Source organism: Bombina bombina, unplaced genomic scaffold, assembly GCF_027579735.1.
Source record: "Bombina bombina isolate aBomBom1 unplaced genomic scaffold, aBomBom1.pri scaffold_575, whole genome shotgun sequence".
Lineage (NCBI taxonomy): Eukaryota > Metazoa > Chordata > Amphibia > Anura > Bombinatoridae > Bombina > Bombina bombina.
The window spans coordinates 54,617-74,506 of record NW_026512818.1 but is presented as its reverse complement, the minus strand read 5'-3'; the positions used below and the strand labels follow the sequence as shown (position 1 = coordinate 74,506).

The following is a 19,890-nucleotide window of genomic DNA, read 5'->3' as shown; positions in this document are numbered from 1 at the left end:
CGGTTAAAGAACCTTAATCATGTGTTAAACAAACTTATGTTACATAATCCTGTCACAAACTCTACGGCTAGATTCGCCTATATAAATTGTATCTAATTAAATTAATCTAGCCGTAGAGTTCGTGACAAGATCATAGAACATAAGTCCAATATTAGACTAAAGAACACAGAGGCACCTGTATCTAATCATTTTATAGAGACAGGTCATAGCATTTTACAACTCAGATTTCAAATAATTGACCATTTACGGAGACCAAGGAGAGGAGGTAACAGAATTAAGTTATTAAAGAGTAGAGAGACCTTTTGGATCCATACACTGCAATCGTTAACACCTTTAGGTATGAAAAAAGACATAAATTGGAATCCATTATTGTAATGAATGCCATTAATCTGGTGTCTAGGGTAAAGCACTCAATGACATATTGATATGTACTCATACTATATTTATATTTTGACTATTTGAGGCTGACTAATACTGTGTTAACAATTGTGCAAGTATCTATAACTATATTCATAAGATGGTAAGTTACAGTATATGTTCTGCTTATGTTCTGCTTTTGGATCAGTTTTTAATATTATAACTACTCGATTAAGCTTTGAGATGTATTTATACGTAATTGAGAAGTAAAGGGTTAACACTATGAATGAATAGCTCCGCCCATGTATGGCCTATAAGAGGGTGGTTTGAATTAAAACTTTGGTGCTGCTTTATTGCTACATTGAGTAGGTGTAAGCATTCCCAGATGCCTTTAAGTGCACCTCCTATTTCTATCCATTTCCTTTATGCCAGTGTTAAAATGTAGTGAATAAAGCTACATTTCATTCTCAAGGATTTGGAGTGTTGTCCCTGTCAGCTAATAGAACTGTGACAGTTGTAAAGTCATATTGCTCACTAGTTGACAGGTTATACATAAACATTTACTTCATGTTAGTTTTAACTTAAAGGGACTTTAAACACAAACTGTAAGCTACATGATAATATACCTTCATAACTTAGAAGAATTTTGCTTTGAATATTGCAGCTTTATTTTGTCAAATGAGCATATTTTTTATTTATTTTTTATTTTCACTGATTTTCCTGTCCCCAGAACAAAATAACCGTTGCTAATCAATCACAACTAATACACAGAAATAGAACGAACTCTGTTTGCACATGTGCAGTTAAGGAAAGAGACTAGGTTCTCTTTTGAATAAAAAAACATGAGAGATTGCTGGTTGAGAACAAAAATATGACCATGACCCTTCTTTCATCCTTATGCAGTATAGACAGAATAATAAACAGCCATTTTCTTCAAGATGTAAAAGTATTTTTTTTTTATGTGTTTATTGCTTAATATATTTACTTAAAATGTGACATTTTTCTCAAACACCGTGTCCTTTCTAAATTTTCCTTTTAGAAAAAGCAACAACTATTTCCCTCCATATTTCTTTAAATAAATGAATATCTCCAATCCTATCTTTTTATTTCTTTTAACCCAGGACTTTTCCCTGATGTTGGAGGAGGCTATTTCTTACCGCGTCTTCCAGGAAAAATTGGTTTATATATTGCTCTTACTGGATACAGGTTAAAGGGAAGAGATGTACAGAAAGCAGGGATTGCCACCCACTTTGTGAATACTGATAAGGTATAACTACAATTAACCTTTCTATTAAACAATAAATTATTTTGGTCTTATTTATTTAAGTGTGCCACTCAATAGAATATATATTAATATAAACATTACTTATAGAATGTTTCATTCAACATATGAGTAAATAATAAATATAATAATTTTGTCATATCCTTTTTCACTTATTGAGCAGTTTTATAAAATGGATGATGTCTCCCAAAGTGCATTTTTTATATTTCTTTAATAAATGAGTTAAAAATAAATTGGGAAAGCAAGATTAAAACATATTACAGGTATTTATTTTTCTGTTTTGGTTGCTTTAAAGACAAACAGCAAGTTCTAGCTAGTTTTATTCTGCCTCTCTATATGCCATTTAAAAAAAAAACACATTTCAAATGGTCAGGAAAAGTGCAATAAAAATATATAACCTTAACTGAGTGTCTACAATGAGCATGGCCCCAACTGGATGTGTGTGTGTCTGTGTTTGGTACAGTGGAAAGTTTAAAAGAGGAAAGTGCCTAATATATTTGTTTAGTTCAATGTATTTTAATATGCATTATATTTCAGTTGCTAATTTGTCTTAAAACTAGTATTACAGTTAAAGGGACAGTCAAAATGAAGTCAAAATGAAATTGTAAACAACTTTTTAATGTACTTCTATTATTAACATTGTTGCAAACATTTCTACCATAGAATGCTAAAGACTGTGCACACTCCTGAACTCCTATAAGCCTATCTAGGTTTACTCTTCACAAATGATACCAGGAGAACAAAGTAAATTTGATAATAGAAGTAAATTGGAACATTATTTCAAATGGCATGCTCTATCTATACCGTGACAATTTAATTTTCTTTTTACTTTCTCTTTAAGATACGGATCACTGAGATGTACAGTATTGTGCAAAAGTCTTCGGCCACAATCAGATTTGTTGTTTTAGCAATGGTATAATGACCATATATAATTATTTTTCAGTCTCTTTATTAGAATACAACAAGAAAATAAAGTGGCTATTGAAAAGAATCACCCCCCTTGAAAATAATCACATTTTGTTGCTTTGCAGCCTGAAATACAGACAGACACATTTTTTGTTTATCCAGTTGTAATTACTCAGTGCAACTTACACATTGAAGTGAAAGATATAACAACAACATGTCAGACAAAATTAAAGACAATTAAAAAACAGAATCACTGAGTTGTAAAAAGGATCACCCCCTCCTAAAATTACTTGTAAACTCAATCAGGTGTAGCTAATCACCTTCTCAATGGCACACACAAACTTTATTTAGGTTGCGGTGGGGTCCGGAAGCGGCGGGATAGGGGTTAATAACTTTATTTAGGTTGAGTCGGGGTCCGGGAGCGGCGGGATAGAGGTCAATAACTTTATTTAGGTTGCGGCGGGGTCTGGGAGCAGCGGGATAGGGGTTAAACATTTTAGTATAGTGGCGACGTTTAGTGACAGGGTATAACTAAAGTTGGTAAAAAGCCGAATAGGCCTGAGATCGATGACTGTTAGTTAACAACAGTCCGATGCTCATCACCCCGTACTTGGTGCACGTATTTTTGCCGTCTTTTTTTATAAATATGGAGAGCGTATTCAGGTCCGCGGTGGCGATGTTAGGCGAGCGTATTGGTGCCGGCGAATGCAGCATAGTTGAGACTTTGATTAATATCCCCCATGGTATGAGTTTAATTCATTGGAAGCTTGCTAAGAAGACAAACTTTCAATCACATCATTCCATTCGAAATGCCAAAGATCACAAAATTTAAAAGCCATAAAATCATACTTTTGCATCAGCAAGGCCACTCTCAAAGGGAAATCAGCAAACTGGATACTCAAGATGTGGTATTCAAGCTGTTATAAATAAATTTTAAGAATCAGGAGAGGTCAAGGACAAAAGAACTTTCAAAGTCTAATGAGAAGTTTCTCAGAGTTTCTTCTTTGAGAGACCGTAAGAAGTCCAGCAAGGACCTGACTCAGCATCTGGCAGCTTCATTGGGATGCTAAGTTGACCCTTCAACAGTCCGAAGAAGCTTGATCAGGAATGATCTTTGTGAAAGGGTAGCAGCCCAGAAACCACCTTTTTTGGAAGCTAACAGGGTGAAAAGGTTTAGATATGCTAAAGCTCACAAAGATTGGAATGAAGATCATTGGAAAAGAGTATTCTGGATAGATGTATCCAAGTTTGACATTTTTGTGGTCCAATCGTCGACAATATGTGAGATGAACAGTTGGAGAGAGATGAGGAATGAGTGCTTGCGGCCTTAAATGAAACATTGTGCAGGGTCTGTCCTGGTTTGGGGCTGCATTTCTGCCAGTGGTGTTGGTGATATTGTCCAAATTGATGGGATTGAGAATGCTGAAAATTAGACAGGTTTTAATTCATCATGCCATTCCTTCTAGAAAGCCCCAGATTCCGAATGGTTTAATTTTTCAGCATGATAATGATCCCAAGCACACTGCTAATGCAGTGAAATTATATTTGGAGAGAAAAACAGCTGATAAAACACTGACAGTCATATACTGGCCTCCACATAGTCCAGACCTGAATATTATAGAGGCGGTATGGGATCACCTGGACAGAGAAACAAATAAAACACAACCTAAATCTAAAGAAGAATTTTCTTTGCTGAAAGAAGCCTGGTATCATATACCAGAAGATATCTTCAGAAATCTTCAGGACAGTCTCCTCAAAAGAGTTCAAGATGCGCTTAGTGCCAAGGGAGGTCACACTAAATACTGGCTTTTGATTGAAGAAGCCATTTTGTTCTGAAAATTGTGAGGGGGTTTATATTGTTTTGTACATTTCCAGTCGGCTAGATTACGAGTTGTGCGTTAGGTTTAAAAATCAGCGTTAAGAGGTCCCAACGCTGCTTTTTAATGCCCACGGGTATTACGAGTCTTAAAGGTACAGGTTTACCGCTCACTTTTTTGGCCAGACTCGGAAATACCGCAAATCGACTTACGTAAATTGCGTATCCTCTTTTTTTCAATGGGACTTGCATAGCGCCGGTATTACGAGTCTTCCAAAAAGTGAGCGGTAGACCCTCTCCTGTCAAGCCTGATACCGCATTTTAAAGTCAGTAGTTAAGAGTTTTACACTACAACGCCGTAGCATAAAACTCTTAACTAAAGTGCTAGAAAAGTACACTAACACCCATAAACTACCTATTAACCCCTAAACCGAGGCTCCCCCCACATCGCAAACACTATAATACATTTTTTAGCCTCTAATCTGCCAAACCGGACATCGCCGTCACTATAATAAACATATTAAACCCTAACCCGCCGCACTCCCGCATCACAAACACTATTTAAATATTATTAACCCCTAATCTGCCGGCCCTAACATCGCCGACACCTACCTACATTTATTAACCCCTAATCTGCCGCACCCAACGTCGCCACCACTATAATAAAGTTATTAATCCCTAAATCTAACCCTATCCCCCCCTAACTTAAAGTTAATTTAAATAAATCTAAATAAAATTAATACAATTCACTAAATTATTCCTATTTAAAACTAAATACTTACCTATAAAATAAACCCTAAGATAATAGCTAATAGTTACATTGTAGCTAGTTTAGGGTTTATTTTTATTTTAAAGGCAACTTTGTATTTATTTTAACTAGGTACAATAGTTATTAAATAGTTATTAACTATTTAATAACTTCCTAGATAAAATAAAGACAAATTTACCTGTAAAATAAAACCTAAACTAAGTTACAATTACACCTAACCCTACACTACAATTAAATTAATTACCTAAACTAAATACAATTAATTAAAATTTAAAAAAAAATATCTAAAGTATGAAAACCCCCCCCACTAAATTACAGAAAATAATAAAATAATTACAAGATTTTTTAACTGATTACACCTACTCTAATCCCCCTAACAAAATAAAAAAGCCAGCCAAAATAAAAAAGCCCTACCCTACACTAAATTACAAATAGCCCTTAAAAGGGCCTTTTGCGGGGCATTGCCCCAAAGTAATCAGCTCTTTTACCTGTAAAAAAAATTACAAATACCCCCCAAACATTAAAACCCACCAACCACACAACCAACCCTACTCTAAAACCCACCCAATCCCCCCTTAAAAAAAACTAACACTAAACCCTTGAAGATCACCCTACCGTGAGACGTCTTCACCCAACCGAGCAGAAGTAGTCCTCCAGACGGGCAGAAGTCTTCATCCAAGCCGGGCAGAAGAGGTCCTCCAGACGGGCAGAAGTCTTCATCCAGACGGCATCTTCTATCTTCATCCACCTGGCGCGGAGCGGCTCCATCTTCAAGACATCCAACGCGAAGCATCCTTCTCGGCCGACGACTAAAGACGAATGAAGGTTCCTTTAAGTGACGTCATCCAAGATGGCGCCTCTTCAATTCCGATTGGCTGATAGAATTCTATCAGCCAATCGGAATTAAGGTAGGAAAAATCCTATTGGCTGATGCAATCAGCCAATAGGATTGAAATTCAATCCTATTGGCTGATCCAATCAGCCAATAGAATGTGAGCTCAATGCTATTGGCTGATTGGATCAGCCAATAGGATTGAGATTCAATCCTATTGGCTGATTGCATCAGCCAATAGGATTTTTCCTACCTTAATTCCGATTGGCTGATAGAATTCTATCAGCCAATCTGAATTGAAGGGACGCCATCTTGGATGACGTCATTTAAAGGAACCTTCATTCGTCTTTAGTCGTCGGCCGAGAAGGATGCTCCGTGTCAGATGTCTTGAAGATGGAGCCGCTCCGCGCCAGATGGATGAAGATAGAAGATGCCGTCTGGATGAAGACTTCTGCCCGCCTGGAGGACCTCTTCTGCCCGGCTTGGATGAAGACTTCTGCCCGTCTGGAGGACCACTTCTGCCCGGTTGGGTGAAGACGTCTCATGGTAGGGTGATCTTCAAGGGGTTAGTGTTAGGTTTTTTTAAGGGGGGATTGGGTGGGTTTTAGAGTAGGGTTGGTTGTGTGGGTGGTGGGTTTTAATGTTGGGGGGGTATTTGTACTTTTTTTTTCAGGTAAAAAAGCTGATTACTTTGGGGCAATGCCCCGCAAAAGGCCCTTTTAAGGGCTATTTGTAATTTAATGTAGGGTAGGGCTTTTTTTTATTTGGGGGGGGGGCTTTTTATTTTGTTAGGGGGATTAGAGTAGGTGCAATTAGTTTAAAAATCTTGTAATTATTTTATTATTTTCTGTAATTCAGTGGGGTTTTTTTTCGTACTTTAGATATTTTTTTAAATTGTAATTAATTGTATTTAGTTTAGGTAATTAATTTAATTGTAGAGTAGTGTTAGGTGTAATTGTAAATTAGTTTAGGTTTTATTTTACAGGTAAATTTGTCTTTATTTTATCTAGGAAGTTATTAAATAGTTAATAACTATTTAATAACTATTGTACCTAGTTAAAATAAATACAGAGTTGCCTGTAAAATAAAAATAAACCCTAAGCTAGCTACAATGTAACTATTAGTTATATTGTAGCTATCTTAGGGTTTATTTTATAGGTAAGTATTTAGTTTTAAATAGGAATAATTTAGTGAATTGTATTAATTTTATTTAGATTTATTTAAAAGGGTTAGGGTTAGACTTAGATCTAGGGGTTAATAACTTTATTATAGTGGTGGCTACGTTGGGGGTGGCAGATTAGCGATTAATAAATATAATGTAGGGTTTGGCGATGTTGGGGCAGCAGATTAGGGGTTCATAAGTATAATGTAGGTGGCGGCGGTGTCCGGAGCGGCAGATTAGGGGTTAATAATATAATGCAGATGTCGGAGGCGGCAGATTAGGGGTTAATAAGTGTAATATTAGGGGTGTTTAGACTCGGGTTCATGTTAGGGTGTTAGGTGAAGACATAAATGTATTTTCCCTACACTGAACGCTGCTTTTTTGCAGGTGTTAGTTTTTTATTCAGCCGGCTCTCCCTCATTGATTCCTATGGGGAAATCGTGCACAAGCACGTTTTACCTGCTCATCGCTAACCTAAGCAGCGCTGGTATTAGAGTGAGATGTGGAGCTAAATTTTGCTCTACGCTCACTTTTTTGCGGGTTAATGCTGGGTTTCTAAAATCCCGTAATACCAGTGTTGTCTGCAAGTGAGCGGTGAGCATAAACTGCTCGCACCCCTGTTAACGCAAAACTGGTACTCTAGGTGTTTGTTAGGGATAACTTCTAAACTATATTCTCATGCAAAATACACTTTCTTATGTCAAACTTGAATTTATCATTAATCAAAATATTTAAAGTGAACAACTTAAAGTAATACAGTCCCTGTGATATTATGTTGGCACTTATCCTATCCAAATTTCTATCATCATTTAATAGTGCTAAAACATTTCTACACAAAGTTCCCTTATCAGGATAGCTCTTGAGACATAATACATTGTTGAGATTTTTTTTTGCTTTTGTTATTGTTTATTTTCCATTGCTTTTCAACCTCCCTTTGTTGGCAGATAATTGAACGTGGACTGAAGCTTGATATCTACTGTATATAATTGCTTAATTGTGATAACTATTTAATGTTTGAAAAAAGTAACACTAAAACATTGGTTTTGTATTTGTATCTAAATAATTTTGCTTTTCTCTTGGTAATTTATTTAGAACCATTTTTATAGTAGATGTTCTGAATTATTAGTTTGTAAGCATAAACTCAATTGATCTTGCAATATCATTTTTTTTTATATTATTCTATAAATATCCATAAAATTGTTAGTGTAGAAAAGGCATTTTCCATGGCAACCCTGAACTCACCATTTACATCTACAGCTTTGACTTTGAAGTAGATCGTCAATGCATTCTTTCATATTTCTCCTGATAAAAAGATGTGGATATCAACTCCTATTATCTTAAAATTAATATTCTTAGCAAAATAATGATTTCGGAAAACTGCACTGCAAAAACTTACAGATTATTGTGTTATTGCCAATTAAAACTACCTAGTAGTCGAGGTGGATAAAGTGTGTGTGTGTGTGTGTGTGTATATATTTTTTTTTTTTAACAGATTTTTGTAGTTAAATCAGATTTTTTTTTTTATTTAAATATATCTTTTTATAAAATGCTTTCTGATGAAAAATGTATCTAAGGAACATTTTCTATTTAAGATACATTAACGCCAAACGTTATTCATCCTGAAATAAGAATTTGTTTTTAGAGGCTGTATATTCATGGCTGCAATGCTTACATTTTTTGATAAAGGAATCTCATTAATCCATTGTCAATGTCATGCTCTTCCAAATGATTCTGTAAGATTATTTGGGGCATTTTTTTCTATCTAGGAGATATTATCACAGATTCTTGGTTTTGCAATTCTCAAAAATTTGAATCTGGAGAGATAACATGCCCATTCTTCAAAACAATAATTTTATTTTAAATAAACATACAAATTTAAGATAAATACTTTAATGTCATTGTTCTTCTGCAAATCTATATACGCAAAATCGGCCTCTTACCTCTTAAATGCTAAGTTTCAAGAAGCTCAATGAATAGAAGATTGTTTGGAGTGGGACAGATTTGCACAAGGAGCTAACTGTGAGGAGGGAGGGACAAGTAGTAAAACATTTAAGTGAAGCCTATGTTATTGTTTTAGTTAAATAAAAATATTTCACTTGTTATTATTAAGGTTATTATTCCTTTTCTCCTTCCAATAAAGTACAGCAGAAAAGTTATCCAAATATGAATGATAATTCACTTTGCAATCATTTTATAATTATCTATGTATTTATGGTATATAATCAAATCAGTAATTTTCTGATAAAATGGTAAATCTAATTTGAGAATGTATTATTCTAAAGATGAAACCCTCAATTGTCTGTAAATATTAATATAACAACAACCAGAAATAATAAGTCTTTAGGTAGAACGCCATGATTTAAAAAGAGTCTTACTGACTAGTGATATAAAATTATGGTTTAAGGGGCGGAGCCGGCTGGCGAGACGGATGGCCGCACTTTAATGTGAGCTCCGACCAAAAATTGCCCAAGATAGCTGTTACGGGGACATTCGAGCACAGACCGAAGGCGCAACACACCCAAACCACCTCCGGATCGGATGGGGACCTGAAAAGAGGCGACCAAAACTGCTATAGCTAGATCTTTGATGCCACTAAGGATTGAGGCCTAAATCGCGGCCGCCATCTTTGAAGCCTGAGGGTAAAATGTAACACCGGAACCCTCCGGATTCCTATCCCAATTAGCGCCTTGAAGCAAAGGACCCCGGAGGAGACACTGAAATATAGGTAATGCCTGACTGTAGAATGCGGATCATGTGAGGTGTTATTGATGCGGATCTTTATCATAACCGCCATCTCCACAACGCTAAGATGTGACACGCTGCATGAGAGCATAAATAAATCCATCACCATAGGCATCAAACTGATCGAATATACCCACTATTAATACATATTTGCCAACGCTTAGTCTCATATGAACTGTGACTCGAAAAGCAGCTACTTAATAATAGAGACTGGGATTTGGAAAAGTAAGCACGATACAGACACAGGGAAAGTTTTGTCAACTTCTAATTACTGCAACAACAGATAGTTTTTGCTGCTTGCCTGAATTCACTATAAAGCACATATTAATTGCCTGAGTACTGAAGAGGTGCGTAGTACAGGCCATGCTGACATACTGCCTCATTTAATATAATCACAGCTCACAGCTACTGAGGGAGATTTCTAACATACTCTCCAATCATCATTATAAGAACTGTTCCTCTATCCTGGTCTAATTTTTAGTGGGTAAAAGTGATAACAAACTAAAGGAAAGGAATCTGGCTATAGCACTGCATGAAAATGTCACCAAAAAAAGATTGTCAAACCGGGCAGAGATACAAAAAAACCTGCTGCAACAAAACACTCAGTGAGCTCTTTCTTTAGGCCTGCAGAAACCTCACAGTCTATTCTATCTGAACAAGCCACACCACAGAGACCTGAGATGTCACCCTCAGACAGTGAGGATAGTGATATGGAAGATTCTGTGCAGATATCTAAATCCTTTTTGGCCACTATACCATCTAAACATGATCTGGATAACATAGTTGTCAAGGTTAGAGATTGCATAAAAGAGGAACTAGCCAACCTAAGAAAAGATATGTCAGAAATTGGCAACAGGGTAGAAGCCCTAGAAGAAGATAATGAGTTTATGAGTCACGAAATCTCTAACCTGCAAACTACAGCTAATGTACACGATTCAATGCTTTTACAACTGCAAGATAAACTAGAAGACTTAGAGAATAGAGAGAGACGACAGAATCTTCGTGTTAGAGGGATCCCAGAAACAATCTTGCCCAACACGATCCCTGAATTCCTTAAAGGCCTCTTCTCTTTTCTACTGGGCCCCACTTCTACCACAGACCTATCCATGGATAGAGCTCATAGAGCTCTAAGACCAAAGCCTTCAGACCAAGCACCTCCAAGAGATATTATTCTCAAGCTGACACATTTCCAGGCCAAAGAAGACATCATGAAAGCAGCAGACGAATTAAAGATATCAATTTCCAAAACTGCCACCTGCAAATATTCACAGATTTGGCCCCTCGTACTCTACAAAGGCGAAAAGAATACCAACATTTAACAGCGCTTCTCAGAGCTAAAGGAATACCATATCGATGGGGCTTTCCATGCTCTATTAACATCTCCCACGGTGGCAATAAGCTGTCATGTAAAACTTTGGACGATATACCAGAATTATGTGCGGCCCTGGGGATAGAACCCACCCAACCAACAATATCAAAAGAAGATGCAGAATCTGCAGTGGCACCCAAACCAGTGAGACATCCTAAAGCACAATGGCAGCAGCAGAAAAGTAAAAGACCAAAGAACTCCCAAGACCTCACACCTGTGGATAACCCAGGATGACGCTGATAGGAACTGATTGGGTGAGATAAATCTATGTTATCTAAATATTAAATCTTCTGTCTCCTCATTTCACTATGAACATTAGCATACTTCTTATTTGCTGGACTCTCAAGTAAAGAGACTGAACATGTATGCATAAATAATTGATATAGTCCTATATTATTTGTCGATAAATGTTATATTGTCCTTGTAATTGTTTATAAATTTACTATAAGTCATAACTAGGGGCAAACTAATTTCCCCCTGAATTGTGACATGTTATGTCAAACCATTTGCTATTTGTTATTGTTTTTGTTGTTGTTTTTGTTACTGTTTTCATGGTTTAAGTTTGAATCAAAATTGTTCAAATTGATATTTTTGTTTACACGCTATCTACCCGTAATCAACAAACTCCAGGTATATGCACTTTCTACACTATTATTGATTGGTTCGCACAGTCTCATGGATAGACCTAGCAGTCAGGCAGGTATTGACCCATTAAACAGATAATGACTGACAAAACAACAATTGTGTGTATGACACAAAATGTAAGAGGGTTCAACACACCTCACAAAAGACGCATAGCATTCACTGACATTAAGCATAGACAAGCAGACATCCTATTTTTGCAGGAGACGCACTACATAGCAGGACAAGAACCAGGTTTTTTTGCATCCACATACACCAGACACTATCACAGCAGTCACCCATCCAAAAAAATCTCAGGAGTCAGTATCCTACTTCATAACTCATTACAGTTCCATGTCCAACAAACAGATGGGGATAATGAGGGGAGATATCTGGCCCTGGGGGGACTACTTCAAGGGAAACCAATTACTTTGGTCAATATTTATGCCCCCAACACACACCAAGCCCCTTTCTTTCGCAGAATAACTAATAACATTTTAGCCTTTTACAAGGGGTCCCTCATAGTAGGCTGCGACTTAAATACCCCGCTGAATCCAACGATGGATAGTTCTACTGCACAATCACTGGTGTCGAAAAAATCACTTAGGTTCATTAGGGATGACCTGACATTACTGGGAATCCATGATGTCTGGCGAGTTCAATATCCGAATAATAAGAAATTTACCTATTACTCAGCACCACAGAACACTCACTCCCGTATAGATTACATATTTACAGACCATAACACCATCTCCTCAGTGACCTCATCAGACCTCACACCGACTAGCTGGTCCGACCATTCGGCAGTTTTATGTAAGTTGCACTGGTCCTCACTCCCTTTTAAACCATTTCAATGGCGATTTGATGACACTATACTCAATGAACTACCAATATTACAACAAGTAGAGAAGTCGATAGTGGACTACTTTGAGCACAATAACACCCCAAATATAAACCCATTCTCACTCTGGGAAGCTCATAAGTGTGTCATCAAATGATAAAAATTAAAGCCCTGCAAAATAAAAGTAATAGATCACAACAAACAGACCTCACTGCTTCTTATCAAAACGCAGAGAACTTATATAAGGACAATCTGCATGATGACTCCCTAAAATCATTACGGGATCAAGCTAAGCTGAAACTTCAAAAATTTCTAGAATTAGCAGCCCAGAAGCAAGCACTAAAATTACAACAGAAATTTTTTCTGGAGGGAAATAGGCCCGGGAAACTCTTAGCAAGAGCACTTAAAACCAAACAATCAGCCCACTATATTCCTATGTTACGAGACCCTTCTGGTGGATTAACGGTAGAGACTAAGAAGATCACAGAAATCTTTAGAGATTACTATACCATGTTATATAACTTGACGCCGCACAGGAATAACAAAACACATTTTAACGATTGTTGCAAGTACTTAGATACTGTTACCCTACCTAAACTAACAGCAGAAGATCTTAGCCCCTTCGACTCAGCAATAACCGCTGAAGAGATTACCAATGCTATAAACTCATTAAAACAAGGGAAAAGCCCTGGACCTGACGGCCTCACTAGCGGTTATTACAAAAAATTTAAGCATCTTTTGATCCCACATTTACTTTTGGTTTTTAATTATATTGATGAATCTCATGGCCTACCCTTCTCTATGCTTGAGGCAGTAGTTACACTTATACCGAAACCAGGTAAAGACCCGACTATTGCATCAAACTACCGCCCAATCTCTCTCCTGAATATAGATATTAAGATATATGCTAAAATCCTATCCACCAGAATTAATAAAGTACTCCCTTCATTGATCCATCCAGATCAGGTGGGTTTCGTGCCGCAGAGAGAAGCTAAAGACAACACTGTAAAAGTCTTGCACCTTATGCAATATGCAGCTATACATGACATTCCCTTTATTCTACTTTCGACCAACGCTGAAAAAGCTTTTGACAGACTAGACTGGACCTTTTTAAAAGTTACCCTACAGAAATTTGGTTTCCCAGACAGTTTTATTCAAAAAATTCTAGCCCTTTACACTAACCCCAGTGCCAAGATTAAAATTAATGGTACACTTTCCAACTCTTTCCCCATATTAAACGGTACTAGACAAGGGTGCCCTTTGTCACCCTTATTATTCGTTCTCTCAATGGAAATTCTTGCTACTAAATTACGTGACAATCCTGCAATAACTGGACTTACTATAAACTCCACCCATCATAAATTGGCACTTTATGCAGACGACCTACTACTGACACTAACTCATCCAAATATATCCCTACCTGCGGCACGGAGCACACTGGAAGAGTTTGGCCTCCATTCTAATTATTTAGTTAATAAACATAAATCTGAATTGCTCCCCATAAATTTAAATGAGACTGACATTCAAACACTTAGTTCACAGGTACCATACCAAATACAGAGGTCCTCACTGAAGTATTTGGGGGTTCACCTCGCTAGTACTGTACAACAACTATTTGAACTGAATTATGAACCACTCTTAAATACTCTAACTAGAGACACATCTGCGTTGCTAAATAAAAATATATCCTGGTTGGGCAGGATAGGGGTAGCCAAAATGACCATACTCCCCAAGATCCTTTACTTGTTCCAAACGGTCCCCATACCGCTCTCAGATACCTACCTTAATAGACTCCAGTCTGTGATGAATTCGTATATCTGGAAAAAGAAACCTCCCAGAATAGCTAGAACAACTCTTTACCTATCAAAAATATACGGGGGTTTAGGAGTACCAGACGTAGTTAAGTATCGAACAGCAGTCTTCTTAAAGAGACTGATAGACTGGTGTACAACCCCTAACAAATATAACAAGATTTGGTTGCTGTTAGAACACGACTTGACTAGATCCCCCCAACTCGGCGCATACTGTTGGCAACCGAATGGGAACCACCCAGCCTTGATAAAAATCTACCCTATAATACGAGAAACTTTTGCCGTCTGGTCTCGGACTATAGCTAGAAACCCACATATCTCAACTATCCCCTCTCCCCTGACGACTGTTTTGTCCAATCCAGACTTCCCAACAGGGATGTTAGCTACGCCTAAATCACAGAACAGCCTAGACAACCTCCTCCCACTGTATACACTATTAGAGGCGAACAAATTGATATCTAAACAACAATTAGGGGACTTGGGAATCACACAATTCACTGACTGGTTTAAATATCTACAACTCAAACATTTCGTGCACACCCATAAACTTAAACAACACACAACAAGAGATCGTACCCCTTTCGAAAAACTTTGCACTCTCAGCTCACCTCCAGCCCATGTTATATCCACCCTATATCAAATCCTACTCACACCCTCTGACCCCAAACAAACCTCTACAATAATATCTTGGCATAAAGAACTTCCATACACACTCTCTGAGGAAGAGTGGCTCGATATCTTTCGACATACCAGTAAATCTGCACATTCAGCCACCCTACTAGAAACTAACTACAAATTCTTGCTTCGGTGGTATCTCACTCCCCATAGATTAAAATATATATTCCCAGAAGCATCAGATAGATGCTGGAGGAAGTGCTCGGGTGAAGGTACACCTTACCATATCTGGTGGGAATGCCCTAGGATTTTAAAATTTTGGACAGACATCAACCAAGAAATGAGCAGGTTATTAAATCATGAGATTGCTTTAGACCCTTTGATATACTTATTCCATATCCTGCCCAAATTCCAGTTTAAGCAGTACACATCCCTATTTCAGTTAGCCATATGCAGCGCCAAACAAATAATCCCGAGGATGTGGAAATCTGAGTCCACTCCAACTTTATTAATGTGGAAAACACAAATGGAAGCAATTCTGTCCCTGGAAAGATTCTTTTATTACAAAACTGGCAGATTGGAGTTCTATGCCGAAATGCTATATTTTTGGGAATCCTATTATTACACAGAGCAGAACTAAGTTCCTCATGCTGCGCCCCTTTATATTGACAAATCACAAGGTTGAATATGGAAAGTTCCTCTCTAGCAAGACGAAACACACCATCTAACTCCCCAACACACTACATGCCCTTCTAGTCATATAAGTACTAGCCAGGACTGATAGGCAGCCGAACATGGAAAGTAGATTACACTAGAACCAAACCAACACAGTCCCATTTCCAACTATACATCTCAGACATAACCACCTGACTGCCCAACTTTACCTCAGGATCTGTGATGGCATAGGAGATATATACAAGAAGTTACTATTACAGTATTGATGTATAAGCATAGATCTCACTATGTGTACCTTGATCAGATGAACCCTGCAAACTTACCAAGAAAACTTTTTGTGTAGTTTATTTTGATTATTGGAGTTTAAATATTGTTGAAAATGATGTTGAAATATGTGAAATATGTTCTTAGCACACTGAAATCAGGTCTTGCCTATTACAAAAACGCTTCAGGTGAACATACAATTTTTCATGTGGACTTTCAGAACCCGGATCCTGTGTGATTGTTAAAGAACCCACCATGTAATACGATATTGAACCTGCCATGTAATATATTTTGACCACTGGAGTGTAATTATTGTTTGAAATTGTTTAGTTGTAATGAATACTTTGATACAAATAAAAGATTAAACTAAAATTATGGTTTAAATCAATTCCATTTAAATCAAATCCACCCTGATAGAAGTGTTTGCACAACATTTACAATAAAAAGACTGCTAAATATCCTGTTTTCCAGTAAATAAGCCATACTGCACCTGGGCATTGTATTTGTTTCTTCTTCTTTTGCTCAGAACAACGCTGTTCATAAAGGAGCTATATATGAAAACTAAAGGAGTGCTAGTTATATCACTCTCTTATTGGGCTTCAGATTATAGTACCTAGATTTAAAACATTACATTTCAGTAATAATTGTTTTTCCAAAATGTATTTCAAGTAAACCTTATTGGTTACACACTAACTACATAGAACTCATGACCATCTGCCCTTCTAATTTGGGACTAAGAAAGCAATAAAGTATATCAATAAAAACACATTATAACCATTACGAAGGATGTTCAACTATAATCATGAGAAAATGTTGTTTATTAATTATAAAAACTAATTTAAATATAACCATAGCTATTGTTTCAGATTGCTTATGTTTAATCTACTCTAGGCCTATGTGTTTTATAAACAGTATGGTGTAATTATATAACTGAGATAATTATGTTAAACATGCTTAACACTACAATTCATTATTTATGTCTTAAACAGATTGCTTCCCTTGAGAACGATCTTACCAGCTTAAAGTGCCCTTCAAAAGATGACATTGCCAGTGTGCTTGACACCTACCAGAAAAAGGTGATAACCTGTGAGACCATTCTGTATTTTTAAGCAAAGTCTTTTTCACAATTACTAAGTAAGCTATATACAAAACATTATATATGTTCAACCATGTTGGAGTACAAATGTTTATGTAGGTTTCAGAATTTATATATTTTTTTTTTTTAGAACGCCAACATGCTCACACCACTGTAAAAGAGTACAAAAAATACATCATAAAAACAGCATATAACATACTGCTGCCAAAGGAGGCTAGGGTCCAATTTCTTTGGGAACAGAATATAGCTCGTGAATTTGGGTGATAAACACAAAAGGTTTAGGGGATTGCTTGGTTTTTGATGGGATTATTTCTTGGTGGAAATTTCAGGCTGAAGACAGAGGCTAAAATATGAGCTTACAGTGACCTGATTGCTTGTAGGGGCGCTGGCTAATTGTTATCTAATGCTCTGATTATGGACTAGATGGGGAAAAGCAAATAAAGGGCTATTTAGAAAGCATTTAGTTGTACAAAGTTTGGGGAAGGGTATTGAAGACTAAGGGAAGAAGATGGGTTAGGTGCATCATTTGAAAAGATTTAAAAGCAGTTGTAGGATAAATTTGAGTTGAAGAGAGTACAGTGCATAAGGGCTTTGCAGGTTATAATCAATATATTGAAGGTAGTCTGTTGTAAATGTGAAGGGATTTACATAGTCAAGCAGCCAATGCAGATTGAATAATTAGGTGGAACAGTATGGAGGAAGCATGCAGCATTTTTTTAAAGGGACAGTCTACACCAGAATTTGTATTGTTTAAAAAGATAGATAATCCCTTTATTACCCATTCCTTAGTTTTGTACAACAAACACACGGCTAGATTATGAGTCTTGCTTTAGGGTTAAAAAGCAGTGTTGAGAGGTCCCAACGCTGCTTTTTAACGCCCGCTGGTATTACGAGTCTGGCAGGCACAGTTGTACCGGTCACTTTTTTTTCGCAACTCGAGCATACCACAAATCCCCTTACGTCAATTGCATATCCTATCTTTTCCATGGGATTTGCCTAACGCCGGTATTACGAGTGTTGGAAAAAGTGAGCGGTAGACCCTCTCCTGTCAAGACTCCTACCGTATTTAAAAGTCAGTAGTTAAGAGTTTTATGGGCTAACGCCGTAACATGAAACTCTAAAGTGATAAAAAGTACACTAACACCCATAAACTACCTATTAACCCCTAAACTGAGGCCCCCCACATCGCAAACAGTTAAATAAATTTTTTAACCCCTAATCTGCCGACCGGACATTGCCGCCACTGTAATAAATATATTAACCCCTAAACCACCGCACTCCCGCATGGCAAAAACTAGTTTAATTTTATTAACCCCTAATCTGCCGACCCCAACTTCGCCACCACTATGCTAAATGTATTAACCCCAAACCTAAGTCTAACCCTAACCCCCCCTAACTTAAATATAATTTAAAGTAATCGGGAAAAAAATTACTACATTTAAATAAATTATTCCTATTTAAAACTAAATACTTACCTATAAAATAAACCCTAAGCTAGATACAATATAACTAATAATTAAATTGTAGCTAGCTTAGGGTTTATTTTTATTTTACAGGCAACTTTGTATTTATTTTAACTAGGTACAATAGTTATTAAATAGTTATTAACTATTTAATAACTTCCTAGTTAAAACAAATACAAATATACCCGTAAAATAAATCCTAACCTAAGTTACAATTACACCTAACACTACACTATAATTAAATAAATTACCTAAACTAACTACAATTAATTACAATTAAATAAACTAAAGTACGAAAAAAACAATAAATTACAGAAAATAATAAAATAATTACAAGAATTTTAAACTAATTACACCTAATCTAATCCCCCTAATAAAATAAAAAAGCCCCCCAAAATAATAAAAATCCCTACCCTACACTAAATTGCAAATAGCCCTTAAAAGGGCTTTTTGCGGGGCATTGCCCCAAAGTAATCAGTTCTTTTACCTGTAAAAAAAATACAATACCCCCCAACATTAAAACCCACCACCCACACACCCAACCCTACTCTAAAACCCACCCATTCCCCCCTTAATAAAACCTAACACTAACCCCTTGAAGATCACCCTACCTTGAGACGTCTTCACCCAACCGGGCAGAAGTGGTCCTCCAGACGGGCAGAAGTCTTCATCCAATCCGGGCAGAAGAGGACCTCAAGACGGCCAGAAGTCTTCATACAGACGGCATCTACTATCTTCATCCATCCGGAGCGGAGCGGGTCCATCTTCAAGACATGGAGCATCCTCTTCCATCCGATGACGAACACTAAATGACGGTACCTTTAAGTGACGTCATCCAAGATGGCGTCCCTTCAATTCCGATTGGCTGATAGAATTTTATCAGCCAATCGGAATTAAGGTAGAAAAAATCCTATGGGCTGATCCAATCAGCCAATAGGATTGAGCTTGCATTCTATTGGCTGATTGGAACAGCCAATATAGAATGCAAGCTCAATCCTATTGGATTAGCCAATAGGATTTCTTTCATGTAATTAGCAAGAGTCCATGAGCTAGTGACGTATGGGATATACATTCCTACCAGGAGGGGCAAAGTTTCCCAAACCTCAAAATGCCTATAAATACACCCCTCACCACACCCACAAATCGGTTTTACAAACATTGCCTCCTATGGAGGTGGTGAAGTAAGTTTGTGCTAGATTCTACGTTGATATGCGCTCCGCAGCAGGTTGGAGCCCGGTTTTCCTCTCAGCGTGCAGTGAATGTCAGAGG

General features: G+C 37.1%; 1 protein-coding gene across 1 annotated transcript in view; it reads left to right on the top strand.

Annotated features, from left to right (window-relative positions):
- LOC128644543 (3-hydroxyisobutyryl-CoA hydrolase, mitochondrial-like) overlaps window positions 1–19,890 on the top strand; it is a 215,400-nt gene that overhangs the window by 142,265 nt on the left and 53,245 nt on the right. Inside the window, exons 8-9 of the mRNA XM_053697120.1 lie at window positions 1,479–1,624; window positions 17,052–17,138. Of these exons, the coding sequence (XP_053553095.1) occupies window positions 1,479–1,624; window positions 17,052–17,138 (233 nt within the window). The remainder of the gene's footprint in view (window positions 1–1,478; window positions 1,625–17,051; window positions 17,139–19,890) is intronic.